Consider the following 26,202-nt stretch of genomic DNA (forward strand, 5'->3'; position numbering starts at 1 on the left):
AAAACCAGTGTCCGACCTGGGGGTTAAGCTGAGGGGTAGGGACGGCCTCCCCCGGAGCACCTGCTCTGTGCCAGGCCCCACGCTGAGTGCACTCACTAGCCCAGAGGAAAACTTCTTACTGTGACACGCAATGCACATGAGGAGTGGGTAAGACGTGCGCCCAACTGGCAGGATGATGGCAAGACGCACCCTGTGCCCCCCACCCCAGGTTGAGAAGTCCAACCCGACCAGCAGTCTCTGGGGCCTCCTCCATCACGTCCTCCCCCTCCCCGGGCCCGGAAAACCGCTCTTTTAGTCACCCCCTTGCCTTTCATCACGGGTGGCCAACTATGTGTGTCCCCCTACAGCAGACCGTGGGCAGCGCACGCCAGCGTGGCCAGGTGAGCGGAAGGTGGGGTGGCATCGCAAGGTGAAGGCTCCTGAGAGGACTTTGATTCCAGTCTCTGAGCCCCTTCTGTCAAGCTCCTTATGCCAAGAAAGACACGCCTGGGTCTCTTTCTTTTGAGACCCCTATACCTGCCTGCACTCCCTCCCGGGCACACTCTGCATGCTCAGAGGTCTTTCAGGTCATCCTTACCAGGTAGGCTTACCCTACCCCTTCTTGAAGCCCCAAAGAACGTAGTTGGTGCCTCTACCCGACCCTATAAGCTACTTGAGGGCAGCAATCTGCTTCTCTGTTCTCTTTCCCCGTGTCCCGCTCTACCCCAGGGCACTGCCCAGCTCACTGGCCCAGGCCCCATCAGTCAGCTATATCCATTTGTGCTCAGTTGACTAAAATATAGCAGGCGAGAAGAAACGAAACAGGTACACAAATATCTCTAATGCAGAACAAGTGCAGGGAAGATAAGAGTTCGGGACGCAGATCAAAGAGGGTGTTGGGGTGCAGGCACTAGCTGGGTCACGGTGGGAGAAGCTTCAGAGGGGATGGAGTGAAAAGGCCCAGGACACCTGGGACTCCCGGGCCTTGCTCGCTATTCTTCCTGACACATGAAGGAGGTGCCAAGACTCTGGACAGCAGTGACATTTATGCTGGGGTGCCAACCAGAGGCCACCTCCCTGAGTTCACAATGACAAGTGTTGACTGAAAATAACACACAATCTAAAAGTGGAGATCCATGTTTTATTCCACGGACTTTGTGAGGATGTCAAGCCTGGAAGGCAGCCTTTCAGATCTCTCTGAAGGACTGCTCCCAAGAGGTAAGGGAGGAGTCAGGATATATAGAGGGTTTTGCAGCAAAGACCAGGTAGTGGGAACATCAAAAGATTATTGTTAATTAAAGAAAACTAGATATCTCAAGTTAGTGGATTTAGCACTTTTCTGTGTATGGGAAGGTGCAAAAGTCTAAGCTCACTGAAATCATTCCTTTAATGTGCACCTAGCTATCCGTGTTCTGTGCTTCTCACGCTGAGTCCCCTCAGCGCACGTTGTTGCGGACAGACGGCCGCAGACGCTGAGGGCTTGGCAGCGGGCAGCCAGTTTGTCTCCATCCTGAGCTCCCTCCAGCTCACCATCAGGGCAGCTGCAGTGGCTGACGGCTTGATGGCCACAGCATCCTTTGCGGGGAAGGCCTGCAGCATTTTTCATCCATACAAGGAAAACTCAGAATCAATGCAGATGACATAGAACAGTCTAAGGTATCAGCCACACACCCTTCCGATTTCTGAACTGTTTACTCTTTCTACGGAATAGAGGGGAAAGGAGCCTCCAGTCAATTCGATTTCGGTATCTGGGTCTTCTCCAGCCAAGCCTCGGACAAACCGCAGCGCCGTCGGCAGCCGCCCTGGCAGGACCGCCGGCAGTGGGGCCAGGCGGCACAAGACGAGTGTGGTTGCCTAGGAGACGCCCCCATGGCGCCGCAGGGCTTACTGGGCTCTGTAGTCCCCCTCCGCCTCCCCTGGGCCAGCCGCTCGGGGAGGGACTACAACTCCCAGGAGGCGGCGCGCGGGGCCTGGGGGCGGGCCGGGCCGGGCCGGGGCCTTTTCCGGCCCGCAGCCACCGGGGTCTCGGCGTCTGAGGGTGGAAGATGGCGTCGCGGAGAGTCCGAGCGGGGCTGCGCCAGCTCAGGCCGCCGCCGCCGCCGCCGCTGCTGCTGCTGCTGCTGCTCCTCCTCGGGCCCTGGTCGGCTGCGGGCCATGGCGGCAAGTACTCGCGGGAAAAGAATGAGCCCCAGCCGCTGTCGAAGCGCGAGCCCGGGGGGGAGTTCCGCATGGAGAAGCTGAGCCAGCTGTGGGAGAAGGCCCAGCGGGTGAGCGGGGGTCGGGCCGCCTCTGCCTCGGGGGTCCGCTGGGCAGGGGCTTCCTTTAATCCTGGGGACCGCGCAGCCCGGGGGTCCACGGGGCCGGGGTCTCTTGTAATCCTGGGATCCGCGGGACCCGGGTCTCCAACTTCGGGGTTCCGCGGGGCAGGGACCTCGAGCCTCTGATAGCCTCAGACCCGCCGGCAGTTGTAGATGTGGGGTACCCTTACCCACCTGCGTCAGGGAGGAGGGACCTGGCCCTGGGAGACAGGCGGAGACAGGGGAGGCCCTGGTGCCTGGGCAGAAATGCTGCCCGGTCAGTTTGAACTGTGCCTCTTTGCAGCTGAGGCCAGGACCCCACCCTGCAGGCAGGCCCAGGCTAGATCTCAGGTCCCTCGTCTTGCAGGTTTTCACCTTTTCGCACATTACATATCCCTGAGTGGAGAAAAAAGGAGACCAGGTGATGCCTAAGACACTTCCAAGGACAGAACCTTGCAGCAGGCCAGTGCGTGTTAGTTAGGGCGTGGGGGGGAGATGGGGAGGGGAGGGGAGGTGGGCTCAGGCGGGAACACCAGAAACTTAAGACTCTCCTGATCTAAATCCCACCTTCCTCATTTCAGAGCTGAAGGTAACGAAGCCCAGAGGGCAAAGGGCACCCCCAAGGTCACTTAGCCGTTGAGGGCAGAATTAGGCCAACAATTTGCTAATTGGTGTGTGACCTGGACCAGCGGCCTTCTCATTAACATAACAACTCTTCCTTTGTCAGGCTTGGCTTGTTTTTAGTGAAATGGGTATTTGCAAACTGCCCCCAACCCTGAGGGCAGCAGTGTCTTCAGCTCTAAAATGAAGGGATCCATTAGATCCAGTCTTCCAGTTTTAAGCATTCCTGAGTCCTTTAGGAGAGTTAGATGTTTGCAAAGTAAGACTGAGTTTTGGAAAAGAGGAGAAACTGGCTGGGAAGAAAGGTGGAGGTGGGGCAAAGTCTGCAGGAGGGGCGCGGGAGGAGACTGCAGGGCTGTGAGGGGGCAGGATGGATGCCCACAGGCCCTTAAAGGAGCTTCTGGGTTCTGTGCTGTTCCCAGACCAGTGTCCTTGAGGATCCTGCAGGGGTGGGCCAGTTGTCAGAGGGGCCCTTTTTGTGCGTGGAGTCTGCACAGGTGAGAGAGAGCACTGTGGGCTGGAGAGGCAGGGAGATGTACTGGGGGAGGGGGCTCTTGAGGGGCTGGGGCATTGCTGGATTTGGCAGCCAGGAATAGGAGTGAGGGCGGGGCACAGGGCCTGGGAGGAACCGGTTTACTGAACTGGGGGTCGTGCCTGGGAAATGCACTCTTGTGCCCATGAACCACACCCCCTCCTGCTTGCAGGGCTGTCCTGATGAGTCCTGCCTTGTCTGCCCTGATGCGGCTTTATGTCTCTCAGCCTGGGCAGCCTCCTCACGCCTGGCTGCTCACCCACCCTGGGGCTGCACCTGCGTGACCCCCCACACTCACCACATGCTCAGTCCACTTCTGAGCTGGGTCACTCTCAGGTCACATCTGTCCGAGAGGGCCTGGCTGTTCTCCGGAGACCCCAGCCCTGTCCTGGCCTTGGACAGACAGTCCTTGGACTGGATGACCTTTCTGCTCCCCTCAGCCCTGAAATTCTGCAGTGGCACATGCAAGTCTTTTCTGCTGAACAAGATGTGCAGGGCCTCTGTGGTGGGGTTTGTGCCTAGTGGCATTTTCCGGGGCCCTCCCCACTTCCAGACGGCCTCGTGCAGGTAGGCAGACCTGGAATACAGGCTGGCTGGTCTTGGCTCTCAGGTGGCTCCTGGCCCAGGGTCTGCCCTCCTGCTGCGCAGAGCCGTCGTGCAGGAGGAAGGTGGTGCAAGGCACACCTGTGCCAGCGTTCTGGACCTATTGATTTTGTTCTTTTCGCAGTTAGCTCTCTGAAAACATTGTTTATTTCCTAAGTAGAATGTGGTCTCCTAGTCTAGGTAGCTAGTGTGTTACAGTGTCACAGGACACAGGGACGGAAAGGAGGCTGGTGAAGGCATTTGCCTTCCCCTCTCTGTCCAGCCCACCTTCTCTGGGCTGGGGGGTGCGAATCCCCCCTTGATACGCAGGTGCCATGGATGGGGGGCCTCCCCTCCCATAAGACCAGACCAGGGACCTCCTGGTGTTGCTTCATCACAGCTCAGCATCTTAAACCTTGACCTCCTGTGAAATCATGCAGTTCCTCTTTGATCCTAGCCTCTTGTGTCATCTTCCAGCATGTTGCAAGGCTCCTGAGCAGGGAGGGGCCGGGGGCTATTCACAGAGCCCTAGGGTTGGGTGATGCCATGGGAAGATGTCTGGAGGGGTGCATCTGTGGGCGGCACCCACCGTCACATGGGGGTGGTCTGGTAGGTGTCTCTGTTCCCAGGGTGGCTGTGTGTGGTGTCACAGGGGTGCCGCTCCAGTGCTCAGGACGCAGTTCCTACACTGACCTCAGCGCTGAAGCCAGTCTCCAAGGTGGGAGGTCCAGGGGGAGAGCATGCGGCTGGTTTCCCTTCCCTGTCATCTGCCCCAGCCCCCATCCTCTGCTCCAGGGCAGACTGCGGAGGGACACTCCCATCCCCACAGCATCTTCAGTAGGGAAGGGCCGTGTTCTGTCCTTGGAGCTCCCTCACCTATGTGGGCCACTCTGCAAATAAGGTGGCTCTCAGGTCTTCGCCCAGGGACAGGCCCATGTCAATGCTGGGCCACCGCCAGGCCTCTGCTCAGAGTGCGCAGCTATGGCTGGAGGCTGAGGCTTGGGTGGACACCAGTGCCCAGTGACTTTTTGGTTTTGGTGTTTATCTTTTTTTTTTTTTTTTTTGAGGTCTGATTGAGGTCTGAACCTCCAAAAGGCTGTACCTGTGTGTGAATTTGGAGATAAGTGTATATTTGTGGAACCATCACCATCATCTGTGCTGTAAGCAGAGCCGTCGCCTCCAGGGTGCCCTCGCGCCCCCTCGCGTATTATTTGCAGGTGTGGTAAGAGCAGCTGACACGTGACCGACTCTCTTAGCAAGTGTGTGAATGCACAGCTTAGTAACCACCAGTGGTGGACGGTACTGCGGACTCAGGCCCGGCACTGGCACTCCATCTCAGTCCTTACTCGTGTCGCGTGGCTGGAACTGCGTCCTCTGACCAGCCCCTCCTGTCCGCCCCCCGCACCCCGGCACCCAGCTCCACCTGTGCGTCCCCGAGCTTGGTTGGTTCGATTCCCCGTGTGAGCGGCACCACGTTGCAGTGTTTGCTCTGACGTGTCCAGCTCGTTTCTCTCTGCGTGATGTCTTTTACCTTCACTCGTGTTGCCACAGATGGCAAGACTTCTTCCTTTTTGAGGCTGAGTAATATTCCATTGTCTGTCTACAGCACGGTTTCTTTATCCGTGTGTCTCGCTGGACATTCAGGTTGTTCCCCTGTCGTGGCTGTCGTTAGTAGCACTGCAGTGAACAGGGGGGCGCAGATCTTTCTCCAAGATCCCGAATCCAGTTCCTTGGGAGAGTGGATAACCCGGGGTGGGGTCGCCAGCTCGCGTAGTAGTTCTGTTCTTAATTTCTGGGGAACCTCTGTACTGTTCCCACAGTGGCTGCGCCAATTTGCGTTCCTGCCAACAGTGCGTGAGGGCTTCCCTTCTTACCCTCGCCAGCGATTGCCGTCTTCTGTCTGTTGTTTATAATAACCTTCTTAACACATGTGAGGGGACGTCTCGTTGTGGTTGGATTTGCATTTCCCTGATAATTCGAGGTGTTGAGCAGCTTTTCATGTACCTGTGGGCCATTTACATGTTATATTTGGAGAAATATTCAAGTTCTTTGCACCCTTTTTTTTTTTAACTCAGGTGATTCCATTCAACATAGTCCTGGAAGTTCTAGCCAGAACAGCTAGGCAAGAAGAAGTGAAAGTCATCCAGCTCAGAAAGGAAGAGAGAGAATTATCTGTTTGCAGATGGCATGGTCTTATATGCAGAAAGCCCTAAAGATTCCACAGAATAACTTGGATCTAATCAACAAGTTCACTATGGTTACAGGAGACAGAGTCAGTATACAAGCACCAGTTGCCTTTCTATACGCCAGCATCAAACTGTCTGAAAAGGACAGTGAGAAGTCAGTCCCATTTACAGTAGGATCAAAAGGCATAAAGTGCCCAGTGACGTTTAGCTACGTGTTCTGGGCCAGCTTCCTAACCTTCCTGGGCCTCGGTTGGTCCGAGCAGCCTGCAGGGTGGTTGTGAAAGTTTCAGAGACAGAAGAGAGAGTGCCAAGGTGGTGAGGTCCCCTGGCAGGAGGGCGCCTGAGATGTAGACCCGTGTCCACCCCGCAGGCCGAGGGCCTCTGTCTCTGTGAGCCGCGTGCTTCCTGCACAGCTGCTGTTGTGGAGTCAGGATTTACTTTCTTTCATGTTTGACAGAGTCTGCTTTGCGTTTGGTTTCTATTAACTGGTTTTGTTCGTGTGAGGAATGAATTTAGCTCAAAGTTAAAGGGATTGGAGGAGTCAGGAGAGCAGGCACCAGGTGTTTGCACGTGGCCTCCTTGCCCGGACCCCATGGCTGTGTCTCAGGGGCGCTGCTGCCCCCGTGGGTGTCTCCAGCCCCGGGCCTGCAGGCCTCCATGCGCCCCAGGAAGGTTGGCACCAGAGGGCAGCTGTCTTTGTGTGATGCGTTGGGAGGGTTAGACCTGCCGGGCTCTCAGACCCGGGAGGTAGTGACTCTCAGGGGGCGTGACAGTCACACTGGTGGGCACCAGAGTCTGCCAGCCATGGAGCCCCTGCCCTGACGTCAGCGCCTCGATTCCCTCAGAGCCCTGGGGAGTCGGACAGACAGGAAAATCGGGGTGAGTGGGGACCACGGGCTGTGGTTTGTCCAGCAGCCTGAGATCCCCAGATCTGTCCCCCCGGGATGGAGCTTGCTGGCAGTTGGAGGACACAGGTCCTCCCCCACAGCCCCAGAGAGGGCCACCTTGGGCTGTTGTGCTGCCACACAGGCCACAGAGAGCGGAGCCGGGAGCCTGTCCCTCCACCCTCACTGTCCCCCGCTGCGCCTCCCGCTGCGAGCAGGCCCCTGGTGGTGACACTGAGCGCCTGTGCCCTCGGCATCCCGGGTGGGCTGCAGGCCTCCCTTCGGGCAGCGCAGCGTCACTCAGTAGGAGCCGAGTAACGGAGCAGCCAGCATCTGTGTGCACGGAGTCAGAAACGGGGATAAGCCTGTCACCAATGGAGATGCAGTAAACGTGGACTGAAGGGTGAAGCCCTTAGCGCTCTTCTTCCTGCTAGAGGGCCCCTCCCTCTGCCTTTCCCACCATCCTGCCTCCCTGTGCCTCATCGGCCCACCCCTGGGAATGCAGGTCAGAGGAGGCTGCCACCTCCAGAGCTGGGGAGCCAGCTGGGCTGGCGGGGCCAGGTAGGCCTGCCCTGGGCGGCGATTAAGAAGCCTGGGGCACCCGGGTGCAGTCGTGTGGACTGCGGGAAGCAAGCTCGGGGGAGAAGAGGGGACGGGAGACCGCAGTGAGCACAGGCCTCAGGAGAAGGCCCCAGGCAAGGGCCCACCCCCAGGGGAGCCAGCAGAGCAGATGGAGAACCCGGGCCCTGCTGTCACCTGTGCCGTCTGGCTCGTGCTGGGGGACTTTCCCTGATAGGTTCCAGGCTCGTGGCGGGTGGGCCCCAGGTTTTTCTGGCATCTCCCGAAAGGCCCTGCAGAGCTGGGAGAGCCCAAGGTCTGCCAGGTGCCCATTAGGGACACTGGGGACACTGGCAGTTCTCGTCCTCTTGGGCGGGAACCCTTTACAGAGGTTCTCGGCTACCACAGTGGCCGTCCCCAAGGGTTCGTTCTCATGACCCTTTTAACCTGAAAAGCCTGGTGCCCACTGTTCTCCCGAACCTGTGCGGTCGATAAGGGGCCGCTTTGTCCTGGGCAGTGTTCGGGGGTGAGGACTGAGCTCCAGCCGCCCAGGAGAGCCTGCAGGGCCCGTGGGGTCAGGTGCTGGGAAGTGACATCTGAGCTGGGGCCTTGTGACCAGCAGGTACAGTGGTCTGGAGACAGGTGGAATGTGCAGCATGTTTGCTCCCCCGGCCTGGCCTGAGCCAACAAGTGTCAGCAGGAAAGGCCAGAGCCAGAGTCTGGGCCTCTTCTCGGTCTCCCTGGGTTCTGTGCTCACTTCCACTGGGTGACAATGCTTCACAAGGCGGTGACAGTGGCCCAGAGCCTTGCGGCCACAGAGCACAGGTCAGCCCTGGTTCCCAGCCTCGACCCGGTCTCAGGGGAGAGAAGCACTCGGAGCGTCTTTACTGGGAATGGGCCCTCCCCCGGGGCGCTTATCCCGGCAGCCTTCTCTGTCCTCTCGCTGGGGCGTGGTGGCCCACGCCACTGAGGCTGCCTGGCCACCTCCAAGCCCCGGTCCCACACTCCCAGGGCAGCAGCTCCCTCAGCAGCCTTGGTCACGTGTGAGCCCCGTCTGGGCTGGTGTGGCCGAGAGAGGCCGGGTGAGGGAGGCCCAGCGTGGCTGGGCCGGAGGCTGTGAGCGGCGGGGGGCACCCTGGGCGGGGTGCTGTGAGGAGGAGGGGCTGCTGGGCCCTCCTCAAGCCACAGAGGGGACTTGGGAGAGACCAGCTCCAGGACAAGCTGTGATGCAGGTCGACTGGGCATCCTGGCTCCTCCGTTCCTCGGCTGTTTCCTGAGAATGCCAGTCCTCGGAGAGGGTGACTGGTCTGAGGTCAAGTAGGTTCAGGACACCAGGCTCATGGAGCTGCTAGCTTCCTCTGCTGCAGGACTTGTCAGAGCCTCTGATGTGCTGGTGTCACAGAGCGCTGAGGTGTGCACGTCCTGGGTCACGCAGATCTTGGCAAGCCTGCTTTACAAAGAGGAACCCAAGTTTTGTGAAGGACGTGGCTTACTTCCCCCAGCGCACCCAGCCAGGCAGGTCTGAGCTGGGGCTCACGAGGAAGGGGCATTCTGACCCGCGGTTCTGGCGCAGGGACACTTGGTGTGGCTTTAGACATCAGCCATTAAACCTTGAGAACACAAAGCAGTGGTTCTGACAGACGGCGTCCCCCAGCCTTCCCTCAGCACCACCCACCCCGTCAGAGCTGGAGTCGCGTCAGGGATGGAGTGACGTGTGCATGTCTGGTGGCCTCGCTGGACCCCAGCGCCCTGCACTGCCGTCGGGTGGAGGGGCTGGGGAAGCCCCCGCACGGCCCGCGCGCAGCGGGTAAGTGGGGCACTGAGTCCTGCCACACAGGGTCAGGCTCCCTGGTCTGAAGGCTCTGGAGTTTGTTTAGAGCCCAGGGTGCGCTTCAGAGGCTGGGACGGGACGCAGGTGTCCCTGCTCCCCACGGGGTCGACGAGAGGTGAGGCCGGCAGGGCTGAAGCTGTGGTGATGTGTCTGCACCAGACCTCCCGGGCTCGGGGCTCACGTTGACGTTGCTCGGCCCGCGCAGTCCAGTTCACGGGGGCCGCCGACCGGGGCGGCTGGGGGCCCGGCTGCCCCGCAGCCTCCGCTCAGGGCCCTCTCCTTGCGTAGCGTCAGTTTCCTCCCCGCTCCTTCCCGCCCTGACCTGGAGCCCTTTCTCCCAAGGCTCTAGCGCCGGGGGGCTGTCCTCCGCCCTGCTGCTCACACGCACACTGGGTCCAGCCAAGCCCGGAGTGGACGAGTCCCCCAGGACAGCCAAGCTGTCTGAAGTCCAGTCCGGTGCCCTTGCCCACTGTCCCGTCTACCAGGGGAGCCCCGCACTCAGCCCCGCATTCTGTCTTGTGTCCTGTGTCACTCGGCCATTCCCTCAGGGGTGCGGGCACCTGTCACATTAGCTCGTTGGTTTTTAAAGCTGCAGGTTTAATGGAACTTACACAGCCTTCCGTGTCATTTTGGCTGACAAAGGTGGTGCGAGCCCTGAAGCTGTGAGGTGGCTGAGCCTGGAACAGGGTCTGTCAGGAGCTAGAGGTCCCTTCTCAGTCCCGCAGCCCGTGGCCAGTGCAGCCCCGTGTCCCTCGGTCGGCCAGCTCCTGGCTCAGGAACTGCTCCACGGGGGAAGGGCTTCCCAGCCAGTGTCCCGAAGGAGCCATGGCTGTGTTTTTTGGTTTTTGTTTTAATCGGACATTTTCCATAAATTCAATCTGCTCTCTGATAGTTGCACTGTCTTTTATCCTAGTTATGTAATACGAGGAAAAAGTATTGGTTTCCTGACCAAGCCCTGCATTCGTGCTCCCGCGTCCCCCCACCCCGTTTCCCCAGGTGTCCGCAAGGTGTCCTCAGGGTCCAGGCTGGGAAGCTGAAGCATCCCGTTACAGGAGCCAGCTTTCCACTGGCGCCCGCACGCTTGGGCTCCCCAGGGACTTGGGGTCTGGCAAGGCCAGAGAGCGGGCTCGGGACGCAGAGGCCAGTGGTCTCCACACTGTGGGCAGAGGTCTCCGAGGCTCTCGTGCAGGGACACATGAGGGAGTTTGACCATCCAGGACCCTGGCTCCTCTCCGAGGCCCATTTCTTGCAGGCCATGTCGTTGGTCACCACGCAGCAGGTGTTCAGGTGGTCTCTGTTCTTGTCCCACAGCTGGGCCTTACTCCTGTGAAACTGTCTGAGCTACATGCTGACCTGAAGATACAAGAGCGGGACGAATTCAAGTGGAAGAAGCTGAAGGCTGAGGGCTTGGATGAAGATGGGGAGAAGGAGGCAAAGCTTATCCGCAGTCTCAACGGTACCTCTCTGTCTTTCACCAAGGGAAGCGGGCTCCTGGCTCAGCCCCACATCTCGTTCTGTCTCTGGTTTGTGGGCAGGACGAGAGGTAGCCCCTCCTCGCGAGCCCGTCCTCGGCAGAGTGGCCCTCGGCTGTAGGCAGGCGCAGCCGCCGGGCTGTCCTCTGAGGGCTCTCGGCCAGCGAGCGCGAGGGCCAGGGCGAGGGTGTCCGGCCGCGTTAACGCGCAAGCCGCCAAAGGCCCAGAGCTGCCTGGGCCAGGGGGGCAGCCAGGGGTGGCCAGGTGCCTACGGTCACGTGGAAGAGAAAGTAGGGGTGTCCCAGGTCCTAGTCCACCCAGTGAAGAGCGAGCCCTCGCCGAACCAAGCCCGGTGCTGCTCCGCACGGGCCCAGAGTCCACCCACCGTCTCAGGCTCCCTGTGCACTCCAGGTGGCCTGGGGCTGTGAGGTGGAGGCGCACGGGGGGCACAGAGAGATAGCCAGTGGTCAGCTCCCTCCCGCTGACACCTTCACCTGGACTCTCACTGCCAGACCCTTTCCTCCTGGGAGCAGCTTCCAGCCCAGACAGTGTCCAGGTTCCTGTCACAGGTCTCGTGGGTGACGTTGGTTCCTTTGTGGGTGCCTGGGTGACCTCAGTCAGCCCGGAAGGAGCTGGAGTGCTGAGGCAGGCCCTCTGAGTGTCCGTTCTGCGGGACTGTTCACCGAGTGGCTGGCCGTCTTCTGGATGTGGTCCACAGGACCCCGTCTGCCATCCCCTTGGTGCCCTCCCCCGCCCCACGCCATTTCCAAGGCAGATGCCGCGTAGTACAGCATCCAGACCAGGACCCGAGCGTGACCAGGCCTGTCCTGTGTGCTAACGGTGCTCGCCCTGGTGTGCCCCCACACTGGAGGGACAAACTCCGCAGGATCTGCCTAGTTCTGGCCGAGGTCTTGCCGGCACACTCAGCACACCCAGTTGAGTCCTGAGCAGACGGGTCCTGCCCTTTCTGCTCTGCAGCCTCACACCCCGGGCTGGGCCGCCCCATAGAGTGCACTCCAGGGCTGCAGCCTTTCCTGGAAACAGGAGGCTGGGCTTGGGGCTGCTGAGTGCACCCCAAGATTCGTGTACCTTGCCTTGCCTGCTGGTTCTGCCTTCTGCTGGCTGCAGGCACTGGCTCGAGGACGTGGACAGCCCAGTGCTTCTCCCCGCCAGGCTCAGGGCCACTGGGGTCATTCCGGGTGGGTTGGGGTTGCCAAGCCTGGGGCTCCTTTCTGCACTAGTGATGCGAGGCCGGGACTCTGGCCAGGATGACCACTGCATGGGCCTCGAAGGCAGTGCCAGGCCCCAGCTCTCTGGGCCGGGACATCCAGTAGCCTTTTTTCCTGATAGTTTTAGGGTATAAGTTACACGTGGTAAGATGCTGGTCTCAGTCCCAGGGTGTGATGGATTTTGTGATCTCCCCTGAAGGCCCTGCCCCAGGCAGCATCCATCACTCAGGGGGGGCGGGGGGGCTTCTGCAGTTTAGGGCGAGGACCACGGTTTACGTTTAGGGAAAGCACAGACTGGACGCTAAGAACATACACACTTCACAGCTCATTCCATTGGTCTAAGCATCCGGGAAAGTGAGTTCCGAGGTGCAGGCAGTGTAGGCAGAGAAGTGAAACCCCAAAAGCCAAGATTAGGCCTGGCAGGGCCGTGGGGCCCCAGGGCGAGGAGCTGGGTGTGGAGGCTGCACAGGTGGGCCGCAGGCGCTAATTGCGTCCACCACCTATTGGGGTAAAGTCCAGAGAAGGGACTGGAGGTCAAGGGTCAGAGGGGCCACTGCTTAGATGAGGACCCCAGGGATGGCAGGGATGGGGTGCAGGGGGAAGGGAAGCCCTGTGCCCAGTTCCTGGGGAAGACAGGATGGGGAGCTTGGGAGAGGCCCGGGGTGCGGCCGTGGAGGGGACAGTGGGTCGTATCTGCCATCTGGAGGACCCGCGTCCCTTCAGATCAGGGGGATGGGTCAGACCCACTCCCAACTAAGGAGGCAGGTAGGGCATGGGAGGAAGCACTGGGAAGGCAGGACCATCCCGGGCAGGACCCCCGTCCCAGGGTAGGCCCAGGAACCCTGCCCCGCTGGCCGAGCTGTTCTCCAGTCTCCTGCCGGCCCCCTGCCCCGCGCTGTGCTGGTGACGACGGGGTCTGAGACGCAGGCCCCCTTCTGATGCAGAGGCTGTGGGCGGGCGCCGGGTCCTGAGTGTGCCTGAGAAGTGACACCCAGTCGCCACCCCGTCGGCTGGCCAGTAGGCCGGAGCTGCTGTCCTTTCCGGCTGCTGCTGGTGCCTTTTCACTGAAAGCACCAACAGGGGTTTCACCTTTAGAAAGTATTTTCCTTCAAATACAAATATGTTTTGGGTTGTGGAAAAGCTGCCCCGGCCCCTGCCCCGTCCACTCAGTGAACTGCCGCCCTCTTGCTCACTGGAGTTGGCCCCCCGACAGAAACAGGCTGCAGGTTTCGGTTTTGAACACCTGGGAAGCGCTGGTCTGTAGAGACGGTCCGGTGGGTGACAGCCCCATCCCGGCCGAAACGCACAGGCTCCACTGCGGTCAGGGTGGAGGGGCCGGGCTGGTGTGTGTTGGGGGTGTCCCCGAGCCCCGGACGCGTCGGTAGAGCGGCAGCCCCAGGTTTGGTCACGCTCCTTCCGCCAGGTCCCGAGTGGCCGGGAAAGCCGGGGGCGGAGGCCGGTGCCGAAGTCAGCAGGGCGCTGTGGCCCCCGGGCTGGGGCGCCGCTGCTAGTGACCGCCTCCCGCTCTCTCCTAGTCATCCTGGCCAAGTACGGTCTGGACGGGAGGAAGGATGCCCGGGCTGTGAGCAGCAACTTCCTCAGCCACGACGCCCAGGACGACAGCCTGGAGGACCCTCGGCTGGAGAAGCTGTGGCACAAGGTACCAAGGGCACCGTCCGCCACCCCGGGAATGCGCGCCCTCATGCTAACCCCTGCCCTGTCGTCTGGCCCGGTGTGGGGTGTCCCACTGGGACGTGGTCTCTTCGTGAGGCTGTACCCATTTCTCCGGGGTCGTGTCTTTCCTGTTCAGAACACTCGCTGCTCTCATCCGGGGTTCCTGTGTGGCCGTCAGAGCTTCCTGTGTTAGGGGCGTGTGGATGACCTGTGGTTAGAAACGGGCTCGTGGTGTAACCAGCGGCTCTTTTCTCTTTGTGCCTGGACAGTTGACCCTTGAACGTACGGGGCTTAGGGGTGCTGACCCTCCACACGGTTGAAAATTTGAGTGTGACTTAGTCTGCCCTCTGTGTCCATGGTTCTGCACCTGCGGATTCAGCCACCTGCCGAGCATGTGCACTGCCTTGTTCTTTGAAAATATCCTCACACAAGCGCGTGGATGCACGCGGTTCAAACCCATGTTGCAGGGTCATCTATAATTTAGTTTGATCCCACGGGCAAGTTCCATGACTCAGAAAGGCGTGGTCGCCTGGTTGGGGGTGCCGGCCAGGTGGGGATTCAGGCTTCATTCTCCTTTGCCCACCAGCTCCTGTCCAGGACGTGCTGTCTGGACCACACTGAGTGGGGGCTAGAACTGGGGTTCTCCCTCCCCTGGACGTGGACGGTGAGCATGGCCGACCGGGGTGTTCACCCGAGGCCACTGTGCTTTCAGGCGAAGACCTCTGGGAAGTTCTCCAGCGAAAATCTGGACAGGCTGTGGCGGGAGTTCCAGCATTACCAGGATAAAGTCCATGAGTACAACGTCCTGCTGGAGACCCTGAGCGGGACAGAAGGTGTGTGAGGCCCCGGGCCCCCCTGTGGGCAGCCCTGGCTCCAGAATGTTCCAGAATGGAGCTGGCCACTGCCCTGTGAGATCTAGACAAGGCTCCATGGAGCTGCTGTCCCAGGCCCAGGCTCTCATGCGTGGGCGCCCTGCTTCTGGTTCCCACAGAAGTTCGCGAAAACGTCGTCAGTCCTGCCGACATGACCCGCGTCAAGGAGGAGGTGCTGCAGAGCAGACACGCCGAGCTGAAGGACAAGCTGCGGGACGTGAGCCAGGGCTTCGAGCGCCTGCGGAAAGTCAGCCACCAGGGCTACGGCGCCCAGGCCGGTGAGCTCGCGGCCGTCCCCCACGTGCCCTCTCCCCTGCTCCTGCAGGCGCACCTGGTGGGGGAACGGGGCCACCTCGAGGGCCACTCTGGGAAGCCATTGAGCTACTGTGGAGCAACGACTCCGAGGCCCCGGCCATGCAGAGAAGCAGGGGGCACTTCTGACCTCCACCCAGCCCCTTCCAGGGCTGCGTCCAGCCAGCTGCTCGGTTTCTCCTGCTAGTCTGAGTCCTTCCAGCAATGCCCTGCGGCCCTGGGCAGCAGGAGGGGGTCCCCCGAGGGAGGAGGTGGAGCAGCTGGTGAGATCAGTGCTGGGCAGGCAGCCAGGGCCACTTGTGCCCAGCCTCCTCCAGAAGGTGGGTGAGAGGCCGGCACCCTCACCGCGTCAGCTTGTGAGCACTGGCCGAGGGTAAGGGGTCCCTTCCATCTGGTTTGCTTCACTTCAGAGCTAGCAGGATGGGCAGTGGCCTGAGCCTTAGCCTGGAACTGCAGGTGGGGGCACCCACAATCTTGACTCCCACAACCCCTTCCCCCTCGTACCCCCCAGCTCCCCCCCCCCCCGCTCACTTGTGGGACTCCTGCACCCTAGGGCGCAGCGGATTGACCGAGGGGCAGGTGGGGGCATCACCAAGGCCCCATTCCGCTGGGTCCCGTACACTGCAGACTGAATGCATGTGGGGAGTACCCGGTCTGCTTCCAGAAGAAACCAAATACACACCTGCACATCAACACTGTGTGTGCACACACAGTCACGCACATGTACGCTTAGACACACATGCTCTGTGCACTCGGGCGCGTGTGGCCCTGGGTGTCCCCGGTGCCGTGTGTGTCACTGACCTGCCTGTGCTCTGCAGAGTTCGAGGAGCCACGGGTGATGGACCTCTGGGACCTGGCCAGGGCGGCCAACTTCTCTGAGAAGGAGCTGGAGTCCTTCCGGGTAAGGAGGCGCCAGGCGATGGCATCTCAGTGACAGTATTTGGCAGCCTCTCCTGGTGAACTTTCTGGGGACGTGGCGGAGGGTTTCTTCCTCAGTCCTCGCAGATCAGTGTTTTCCCAGGGGCTTTCCCCTTGACCCCTGCGTCCCTCCACTGTCCTGGTTGGTGGCCTATGTGGGACAAAGCTGGTCTCCAGTGAGTGGACAGTGTGGGGTGCAGGATTTTATGGAACAAGCAGGTGGACAAGGATTTGGAAGAGGAACCGTTAGGACCCTGCAGGGGGCCCCGGGGCTGGGCCTGGAGGAAGGAAGGGTCTTGGGGCACCTGGGCATCGCTTTCCTGTGGGTCCTGTTGTGACAGAGGCAGCACAGGTCAGCATGTCGGGGATCGGGGGAGTGGGCTCCGCATGGGGCCTGTGGAGTTGAAGCCCCTTGAGTTGTTCAGGAGGCAACTGGTGTGGGCCTGGAGGTGCCCGGGGCAGGGAGCGGGGCGGTCTTAGGGGGAGGGTAGGAGGCCCTGGAGGCCCAGCAGGGGTCTCGGGAGTGGTGTGCCCATGGTTGCCAGGGAGTTGGCGGGAGGGTGGGAGGGAGCTGCCCTGTGTGGCCGCTGGGAGCAGGGAGGGACCTGAGGAGGGTGTCAGCTCCGTGAGACACGTTAGGTCAGCCAGCATGTGTCCAGGGTAGGTCCCAAGTGGGCATCCATCCTGAGCCCTCACAGAGTTCAGGCCATTCAGAGGGCCCACACTGTGGGCTCGCGGGCCTGGGCAGAACACGGAGCCCCACACTGAGGCCCGGGGCAGTGACAGCCCACCTCAAGGCTGCAGTGGGATTGGAGGTGGGATGTGTCACCCAGGAGCGCGGGGCGGGCAGGAGGGCAGTCATGTTGTCCCTTCTGCTCCTGACGGACAGGAGGCTGTAGGGTGGAAGGGGGCGGGGGGGCAGTGCGCAGGGGGCTGGGTAAAACTCAAGCCCACGTTTCAGGCTGGAAACGGGGTCCAGGCTAGAGAGAACCAGATGCCTGGCAGGTGCCGTTCACAGAGGTGTGGGTTCAGAGGTCATCGGGGGCGGGCTGGGTCTCTGACAGGGAAGCACCGCTCGCGGTTCCCACACGTGCTGCTCCCCGAGTGCGTGGCGGCCGGGGCAGCAGAGCCCGCTGCCCCCGCTCGGCCCCCGGAGCTGTCCCCGGCGGGCCGCACGTTGAGCTGGGATGGTGTGGGGGGCTGCTGCTGTCCTGTGCTGAGCCCTGTTCCCCAGTGGGACCAAGCGTGTAGTCTGCCCTCGGTGTTCTGAAACACGTCAAATTTGATCAGGGACCCTGAAATGGGAGTTAGAGCGTGTCGGGGGACATTCAGTTGTTTCACTGTTTTTCTAGGAAGAACTTAAGCACTTTGAAGCCAAGATTGAAAAGCACAACCACTATCAGAAGCAGCTGGAAATTTCCCATCAGAAGCTGAAGCACGTGGAGAGCTTCGGTGACCCGGAGCACATCAGCCAGAACAAGGAGAGGTACGCCCTGCTGGAGGAGAAGACCAAGCAGCTGGGCTACAAGGTGCGTGCGCGCCGGCCGGCCTCCCGGGGGGCGGGCCTGCCACGGTTTCGTCCTCGCCAGGCTGCCGGCCCCTAGCCCCCTGACCCCGTGTGTGCGCCTGGCCACTCCTCCCTGAGCCTTGGTTCCTTTCTGCAGACGGAAGGCGATCGTCCCAGCGTCATGGATCTTGGTGGGGGCTTCAGGCATACAGCCACACACCTGCTTCCACAAGGGGGCTGCACAGCCCTGAAGGGGGTTGGGGCTAGGCCATCACTCTGGGGCGCTGGGGAACAGGGGCTCCCCACCCCCCACCCCCAGCCACCTCTGGGCCTGTTCAGGGCCAGGACACCTGTCTGCACTCGTGCTCTCAGCTGGGTGACCAGGCAAGAGGTGTGGGCAGTGGGGGCAGGCTGGCCTGGAGCGGGGCTCTTCCAGCCACACAACTGGCATCCTGGCCCTGGAATGTGCAGCCAGGCACTGGTTCTGAGTGTCCTTAACTCCTGCCAGCTGCCTGAGGTGCCTTTGGAGCCTCCGTAGGGCATGCAGGTGGCAGTGGTTTCCCAAGAACTCAGTCTAGGGCTCGTGGACACCACACCTGGTTCCATAGGAAGCAGGGACCATCTCAGGGCAGCAACAGTTGGCCCAAGCGGGGTCACTCCTCGTGCATGGCTCAGCAGGGCTCATGTCTGCCCCAGATGGGGACGTCAGCTCCACTGTGGGGTGACGCTGGCACCCCAGGCAATGCACAGAGGTGTAGGACAGCCTAGACTGGAGCACCCCTCACAGGGGAGGTTGGGGGCGCCTGACCTGGCAGGGCTGTGGGAAATAGCCACTGCCCACCCTACCACAGTCATTCGTGGTGAACCCACGAATCGGGGCAAGTTCCAGGCATTAAGGCGTGAGGGGGCCCATCTGCGGATGGGCCTCTGGTTGAGATTCAGTGAGGACAGGAGGCAGCAGGCAGTGTGGACACTGGTACCAGCACAGGACGCTGCTGCAAGTGCACAGGGAGCTCTGAAAACAGGAGCTGGGCTGCACTGCAGGGGCGCACTTCTTACTCAAGACTTAGTCAAACTTTTAAACTAAAAGAAGGTAGAAGTAGCAAGAAGGACGGGTGTGTGGATCTGCTCCTGCACTTGGCAGAGGGGAGTAGAGAGAAGCCAGGTAACCCGTGGTGAGACATGCAATCTAGAACTGACACCACGATACAAGAATCTGCAGGGGAAATCGCTGTGACAGGCAAGGATGCGGGTGGGCAGGTGCGCTGGCTTCCCTGACCAAGGAAGAAGACACGTCGGTTAAGAAGTGCGTGTGAGAAGCTCAGATGGCTTAAGTCTTCCGCGTAAGACAAGACGCCAGAACCCTCCCAGAAGAGCGCGCAGGCAGAGCGTCCCTGACGCGAGCCCCAGCAGCGCTCTCCCGGGCCGGGCTGCCCGGGCGGCAGGCGGGAAAGCGAAACTAAGCAAGTGGGGCCTGAACTGAATTTACAAGCTTTTGCAGAACAAAGGACACCATAAAAAAAGACAAGACAAGACAACCTACAGAATGGGAGAAAATATTTGTAAATGATGTGACTGACAAGGGAGCTAATCATCAGAGAAATGCAAATCAAAACTACAATGAGGTGTCACCTCACACTGGTCAGAGTGGCCATCATGAGAAAGGCCACAAACGATAAATGCTGGAGAGGCTGTGGAGAAAAGGGAGCCCTCCTGCACTGCTGGTGGGAATGCAGTTTGGTGCAGCCACTGCGGAAAACATGGAGATTCCTCAAAACACTAAAAACAGACTTACCACATGACCCAGCTGTCCCACTCCTGGGTACATATCTGGAGGGACCTCTAATGCGACAAGACACGCGCATCCCACTGTTCACAGCAGCACTGTTCACGATAGTCGGCGTGGAAGCGCAAAGTGTCCGTTAGCAGAGGGCTGGATGAAGAAGCTCTGGTACATTTATATGATGGAGTACTATTCAGCCACAAAAAAGAATAAAATAACGCCATTTGCAGCAGCATGGATGGACCTGAGATTATCATACTAAATGAGCTAAGCCAGAAAGAGAAAGAAAAACACCATATGGTATCACTTACATGCGGAATCTAATTTTTAAAAAGGACACAAATGAACTTATTTACAAAACAGAGATAGACTCACATAGAAAACAAACTTACAGTTACCAGAGAGGAAAGAGTGAGGAGGAATGAATTAGGATTTGGGATTAGCAGATACAAACGTCTCTATGTAAAACAGACAGCGAAGTCCTGCAGTACAGCATGGGGAACTCCTCATGACGGCCTGTACTGAACAGGAACGTGTATGCATGTAACTGACTCACTGCCGTGCAGCAGAAACACAACATTGTAAACCGGCTAGACTCCAGTTAGAAAAGTGTGTGTGGAAGGGACTGGCGCTCCATGAGGAGTGAGGTGGCGGGGGGGCAGCCCCGGGGAGGCTCTGGCTGAGAGCACCCCGGCTTCCCGCCCAGCCTGTGCTCCTGGGTGCGGCCAGCAGGGCTCCAGGAGGGCTCGGGGAAGGCCTCAGGCAGAGCGGGAGCCGCAGGCAAGTTGGCGTCTTTTGCTGCTTTTGAAATGACACAGGCACGGTAGTCAGCCCACCACGGCAGAAGGGCCCCTGCAGCCCATGTAGGGGACATCCCCAGAGTGCGAAGCTCTGGTGACTGGACGGGACCATGCTGCTGGCTTCCCTGAGGGATGCCTGCTACGTTAAGACCACTTCCCCGAGATCGGGAAGCAGCCGACCCGGCTCATGCACAGAAATAAACACAGAACTAGGCACTGGAGACAGGAACGTGTTCCAAACAAACGAGATAAAACCCCAGAAGGACGCGGCAGAGGCGGGGTGGGCAGCCTGCCTGCTGTGGAGGTCGAGCTGGCGTCACAGCGATGCTCAGTGAGCTCAGGGCAGGGGTGGGCGGTCAGTGAGGAGTGCACCGGCTGGAAGATGCATGCGGACACCAGCAGCAGAAGGACACAGTGACTGAACTGCAGGACGTGCTGCAAGGAGTCAGCAGTGCGCTAGGGGACACAGGAGCGGAAGCGAGGCGTGGCGCTCACTCAGGCTGAACAGAAAAGGGAGACTGCTCGTGAGGACAGTTTGAGGGACCTGGGGCAGCGTCAGGCCACTAACCTTCAAGGTGTAAGGGTCCCAGAAGGACGACGAGGGGAGCTATTTACCCAAAGAAGTAAGAGCTGAAAAGAGACCCAGGCCCGGGCAGCACAGAGCCCCACACGACGAACCCACAGCGGCCCATGCAGGGCACGCTGCAGCTACAGGGGCAGGAGTCAGAGACACAGAATCCTACAAACAGCAAGAGAAAGGCAGCGCGTTACATACCAGGGAGTCCCCGTGAGGCTGTCAGCTACTTCTCAGCAGAGAGCTCTGCAGGCTGGGGTGGGGAAGGCGGTCAGAGACATGAAAGGAAGCCGCCTACGACCACGAACACTGCCCTGGCGAGGCCCCGGTGGGCGTGCCAGGGACGGGCGGGCTGTCGCAGGGAAGCAGAGGGACAGGAAGCGCTTCTGGCCTCCCAGGACATGATAGAGGGAGCCGTCTGTGCACATGGAAAAGAGAACACCACAACTGAAAATACGAGAATCACAAAAGGAAAAACCTCACTGGGGAGGCAGGCACTCGGTGACGGTAGAGAGTGTTCACCTACCAACTAGGAGGAGCGCTGAAAGCCAGCAGTGGCAGGCGCTCGGCTTTTGGCTCGGAGGAGGCCAAGGTGCAGCTTCCTTCGGTCGTCCCAGATCCGGGTTCGTCTGACACCAGCCCCCTCCACCGTGCCGCCTAAGTTCAACCCCAGCAAGAGCAAAGTCGTGTACCTGAGGTGCACCGGTGGGGAAGTCGGTGCCACATCCACCTTGGCCACCAAGATCAGTCCCCCTGGATCTGCCTCCAAAACAGACTGTGTGATGACATCACCAAGGCAATTGGTGATTGAAAGGGTCTGAGGATTCCAGTGAAACTTACCATTCAAAACAGACCCAGATTGAGGTGGTGCCTTCTGCTGCCGCCCTGATCATCAGAGCCCTCAAAGAGCCCCCGAGACACAGAAGGAAGCAGAGAAGCACGAGGCACAATGGAAACATCACTTCCGATGGGATTGTCAACAGTGTCCGACACACGAAAAAAGAGCAGGAATCCATAACAGGGAAGACAGTCACCAAAGCACAAGGGAAGAGAGCCAAGAACAGAATGAGCTACAAACCCACCAGGAAACAACTAACAGCGGCAGTAGGTGTGCGCGTGTCAGTAACCGGACGTACGCGGACTGAGGGCTGCAGCCGAAGGACACAGACTGGCGGAGCGACCGCAGCAACAAGGCCACACGCACGCCACCTGCAGGAGACTCGCTGCAGACCTGGAGACACGGCGCGGGGTGGGGAAAGGTGTTCCACGCAACTGAAGTCAAAACCAGGGCAGCAGTACTCATACCAGACAAAATAGACTTCAAAACAAAGACTAGCAAGAGGCAAGGCTGGACATTGCCTAACGGGATCAACCCAGGAGGAGATAGAGCAGCTGTCAGCGTGAGCACACCCAACCTAGGAGCAAGTAAACGCGCATAGAAGGAGGCAGTGACCCAAGAACAGTGCAGGACCCCAGCCCCCCACTTACAGTGACGGACAGACCCCCAGGCAGAAAGTCCTCGAGGCACATTGACCAGATGAATGAACGTTCTAGATGTTCATAGGACATTCCATCCAAAAGCAGAATGCACATTCAAGGGCATGGAACGTTCGCTGGGAGAGGCCACATGCTAGGCCACAGAGCAAGCCTTGGTAAATTTAGGAAAATTGAAGTCATATCAAGTGTCTTTTCCAATCGTAACACTATGAGGCTGGAAATAACTTCAAGGAAAAAAAACAAACGTGGAGGCTAAACAGTTTACTACCAAACAATCAATGGATCACCAAAGAAATGAAAAATCAAAAAGTGCCTGGAGACAAAAACAAGACCACTTTCCCAAATCCAGGGACGCAGCAGAAGCAGCTCAGAGAAGGGAGTCTGTCATGATGCAGGCCCACCTCAGGAAACGCAAGTCTTGAATAAACAATCTAACCTTTCACTTAAAGGAACCAGCGAAAGAAAGGCAGACAAACCCAAAGTTAGTAGAAGGAAAGAAATCGTAAAGATCAGAGCAGAAATAAATGAAACCAAGACTGAAAAAATAGAAAAGATCAACGAAACTGAGAGCTGATCCTTCAGAAAGGTGCACGGAATCAACGCGCCCTCAGCCAGTCTCGTCAGGAGGGACCCAGAGCTCAAGTCCGCAGAGTCCGGGGTGGAAGGAGGGCGTGGGGGGCGGGAAGGCCTCCTCCGCCTGTGTCCACAGTGTTCTTCGGAGGCTGTTCCTGGTTCGTGAGCTGCTTCTGAGATTTACTCACAACAGGGTCTGTGTGGGAGGGGGATGGGAGAGTGAGCTAACCGGGCTCGGGAGTTCACTGCTGGGCCAGCATCTCAGGCCGAGGTGAGCAGGTCTCCTGACTGCTTTGCCTGTGTCTTCTCTGCAGGTGAAGAAGCACCTGCAGGACCTGTCCAGCCGGGTCTCCAGAGCGCGCCACAACGAGCTCTGAGCCCCGGGAGCCTGGCCGCAGGACTCCTGAAGACAGCCAGCAGGGGACGGGGCCACAAGGGTCCCGAGCGAGAAGAGGAGCTGCGTGACCCCCCACCTCCCCCTGGCTGGCACGGCCCCGCCCGCAACACCGCTGGCAGTCACCTCTGTCAGGAACGCCGATTTCCAGCTGCCCATGCTGCAGGGTCACAGTTTGCATCAAAATCTTATCAGTCTGCTGCTGGAAATACTGTGTACAGAAGTCCTCAGAAATACACTGCAGTGTTTAAGCCCCGAGCTTGTTGGTGTCACTGGTTCCGGTTTCGCTGTCTGCTGGGCTGGTGACTTCAGTCACAGGTGTGGGCGCCCGAGGCCCCTCTTCCGCCGCCCCCTCCCCCAGCTTCTCTGTGGCACGAGACGGAGGAAGGGGCCATGGACTTGGCTCAGCCTCCCTGGTCAGGCGGCGGCGAAGGCAGGGTGGGGACGCGGCGTCGTGGCCTCCGAGCCGAGCCCTCGTGGGGCTGCCTTTCTCCTCCTGACCCCGCAGGACGGGCTCGGGAGCAGCCTGCAGGGCTCCATCCAGCGGAAGTGCCTGGTTCTCGCTGCAGGAGGGCTCGGGCCCGAGTCAGGGACGAGTCCGCAGCACGCCTGGGCCCTGGAGGCTCCGCTGGGCGCTGCCTTCCTGCGTTGGCCTCATCAGATCTCAGCACCAGCACTGGGATCCGCCGAGCACGAGTTTCCTGTTGCCGTTACAAGAAGAGCCAAGGCCAAGGACACCGTGGCGGGACTGTGCAGGGCGTTGCGAGCACAAGCGGGGAGGCAGCCCCACGGCAGGCAGCTCGGGTGCAGCCCCGCTCCTCCCTGGGTCGTGGGCCTTCACGTCCTGTCTGCCAGCAGCCAGGCCAGCTGCCGTGGGCAGGACTGGGGCGACTGCACGGAGACGCGTGTGCGAGGCTCAGGGCAGAGCTGCTCTTGAAGGGCTGAGAGCCCCCGTGTGCCTGCAGGGCCCAGCCCTCATGGTTCACAGCAGGGGCGCTGCCAGGCCTGGGGAGGCTGGCACGGGACGTGGAGGCCGGCAGAGAAGGAGCCTCAACCAGTCCGGCCTCTGAGGAGCTGACAGCCCAGAGAACTGGCCTTCAGACCGGAGCAAGAGAGAGGGACGGGCCTTCACTGTCGCTCGCCGCCTCCAGCCCTGGGGGAGATGGGTGAGGAGGGACCCCCCCCCCCCCCAGTCAGGGGCAGTGGCTGCACTGTTTGTAGCTTTTAAATGATCCCTTTGAAGTAAAACGTACGTTCGTTAAAGGGCACAAGACATACGCCTGGGGCTCAGGGAGATGTCCCATGCCAGCACAGTGGGCCCACCCAGCCCAGGAAGCGCAGGGAACCAGCGGCCCTGGGCCCTCCTTTCTCCTGGAGCCAACCACTGGCTTGTGTTCCCCAAATCCGTGGGTTGGAACCTAATCCCCAAGGTGACGGTGCCTGGAGGTGGGGCCTTCGGGAGGTCATGAGGTTGGGGTCCTCACAAGTGAAATCAGCGCCCTTACAAGATGACCCCAGAGCTCCCTCACCCCTGCCACTGTGCAGACTGCCCCCCAGCGCCCAACCTCCCACGCTGTGGCCACAGACGTCCGCCCCCCGGGACTGGGAAAGTGAACCTGTGTTGCTTCATTCCTGTCTGTGGTGGTCCGTTATAGGGGACTAGGAGACCGCCCTTCAAGGTCGGGTCTCCCTGTTTGACCTTCACAGATGTGAAAGTGTGCTAGGGGGCGGTCTGTGTTTGTGTTGTCCAGGTTTTAGCAGGCGTGTTGCTGAGATAACGCCAGCGGAAGTTTGTTCCTTTAGTATTCCATCCCGTTGTGGGAGGGTGTCATACTTTGTTTCTCGTCCGTTCTGCTGTTGATGGAGATGTGCGTTATTTCCAGTTTGGGATGGTGACAGCAGTTGGAAACGGCTGTGGGGAACACTCGTGCGTGCGCGCGTTTCCAGATTCTGAGCGGTGGTGGTGCGTTCGTTCAAACGCGGCAGGTGATTCCAAATGCCTTTCCAAGGGGAGGCGCTCATTCCCACTTGGGGCGGGGCGGAGTGCGTGCTCTGTTGCCAAGCCCTGGTGTTCAGCTTTCATTGTGGACGTTCCTGCTGGTGTTGGCAGTACCTACTTAGAGAGACGCTTGTTAAATTTTAGGTGGTTTTGTGGCGGGGAGGGAGTACATTCACAGGAAATAGCCCAGGTCTTAAGTGTTCAGCCTGGGGGACAGTGCTGGTGGTTGTAATAACCTGTGTGACCGCTACTCAAAAAGAGACTCAGTATTGCCTGTGCTCCGGAAAGCCGTCCTCACCCAGGCCACCGCCTTGCGACCATCCCCCCCTCCTGCCTGTCCCTGCGTTTGCCATAGTGGAGCTAGACCGTGTGTGCCCGGCGTCCCTCAGCCGGCACGTGCGCTGCCTGCGTCAGCGGTGGGGTCCCTGTGCTTGCTGATGGGCGTCCTGGTGCACAGACGGCGCCCTCTGGGGGAGGCTGGCACTTCCAGCTGTGTTGGGAGGCCAGGCCCCTTCTCCCCCTGTGTCCCAGCACCGCTTGTTATGTAGGCTTTTCCCTTTGCCAGTGGTTTGGTTTGGTGCCTTTGTCAAAAGTCAAGTGGACCTACAGGTGTAGGTCTGTTTCTGGACTCTGTTCTGTGTGTCTACCTCAGTCTGGCTTGATGACAGCAACTTTACAATAAATCTTGAAATCAGTGAGCGGTTTTCTTCCTGCTTTTAAAGATTCGCGAAAGGTCTTCCGCATTTCTGTATACGCTTCGTGTTTACGGGCGAGCTCCTGCACCGACAGGCGGGCCCTCGGTGCACGCGTCACCGGGGCGGGGCGCGCGTCTCCAGGATGCAGTCTTGCAGGGCTCACACGCGGTCCCGGCGCAGGCTGCTGCCTCTGCACGGCCTCTCGTGCTTTCTTTAGGTTCAGTCCCAGGTACACGGTGTTCTGCACTCGCGCCGGCAGCATGGTTTTGTATTTCATCTTCCGATTGTTTGTTTCATGTAACAACCTCGCATCCTCTACCCTAAATTCACACTTGTTCCTGTCATCTGTGGGGACCTCCGCACTGGCCGGGTCGCCAGGCCGCCGAGGACAGTGGTGGCGGAAGAGGGCGCCCGCACCTTCACCCGCATCCGC

General features: G+C 59.7%; 1 protein-coding gene across 2 annotated transcripts; it reads left to right on the forward strand.

Moving 5' to 3' along the window:
* The first annotated feature begins 1,967 nt into the window (after positions 1-1,967).
* LRPAP1 (LDL receptor related protein associated protein 1) lies at positions 1,968-23,333 on the forward strand. 2 transcript variants are annotated; one of them, XM_074351298.1, is made up of 8 exons: positions 1,968-2,246; positions 10,782-10,926; positions 13,707-13,831; positions 14,432-14,678; positions 14,837-14,995; positions 15,848-15,930; positions 17,300-17,476; positions 22,996-23,333. In XM_074351298.1, the coding sequence occupies exons 1-8, from the start codon at positions 2,025-2,027 to the stop codon at positions 23,056-23,058; spliced, it is 1,221 nt and encodes a 406-aa protein (XP_074207399.1). In that variant the 5' UTR covers positions 1,968-2,024; the 3' UTR covers positions 23,059-23,333. The 2 variants fall into 2 exon arrangements, with proteins under 2 accessions (XP_074207399.1, XP_074207406.1); XM_074351305.1 differs by having other exon boundaries at positions 1,970-2,246; positions 14,558-14,678.
* Positions 23,334-26,202: the final 2,869 nt, after the last annotated feature.

Source organism: Camelus bactrianus, chromosome 2 (assembly GCF_048773025.1).
Source record: "Camelus bactrianus isolate YW-2024 breed Bactrian camel chromosome 2, ASM4877302v1, whole genome shotgun sequence".
NCBI lineage: Eukaryota > Metazoa > Chordata > Mammalia > Artiodactyla > Camelidae > Camelus > Camelus bactrianus.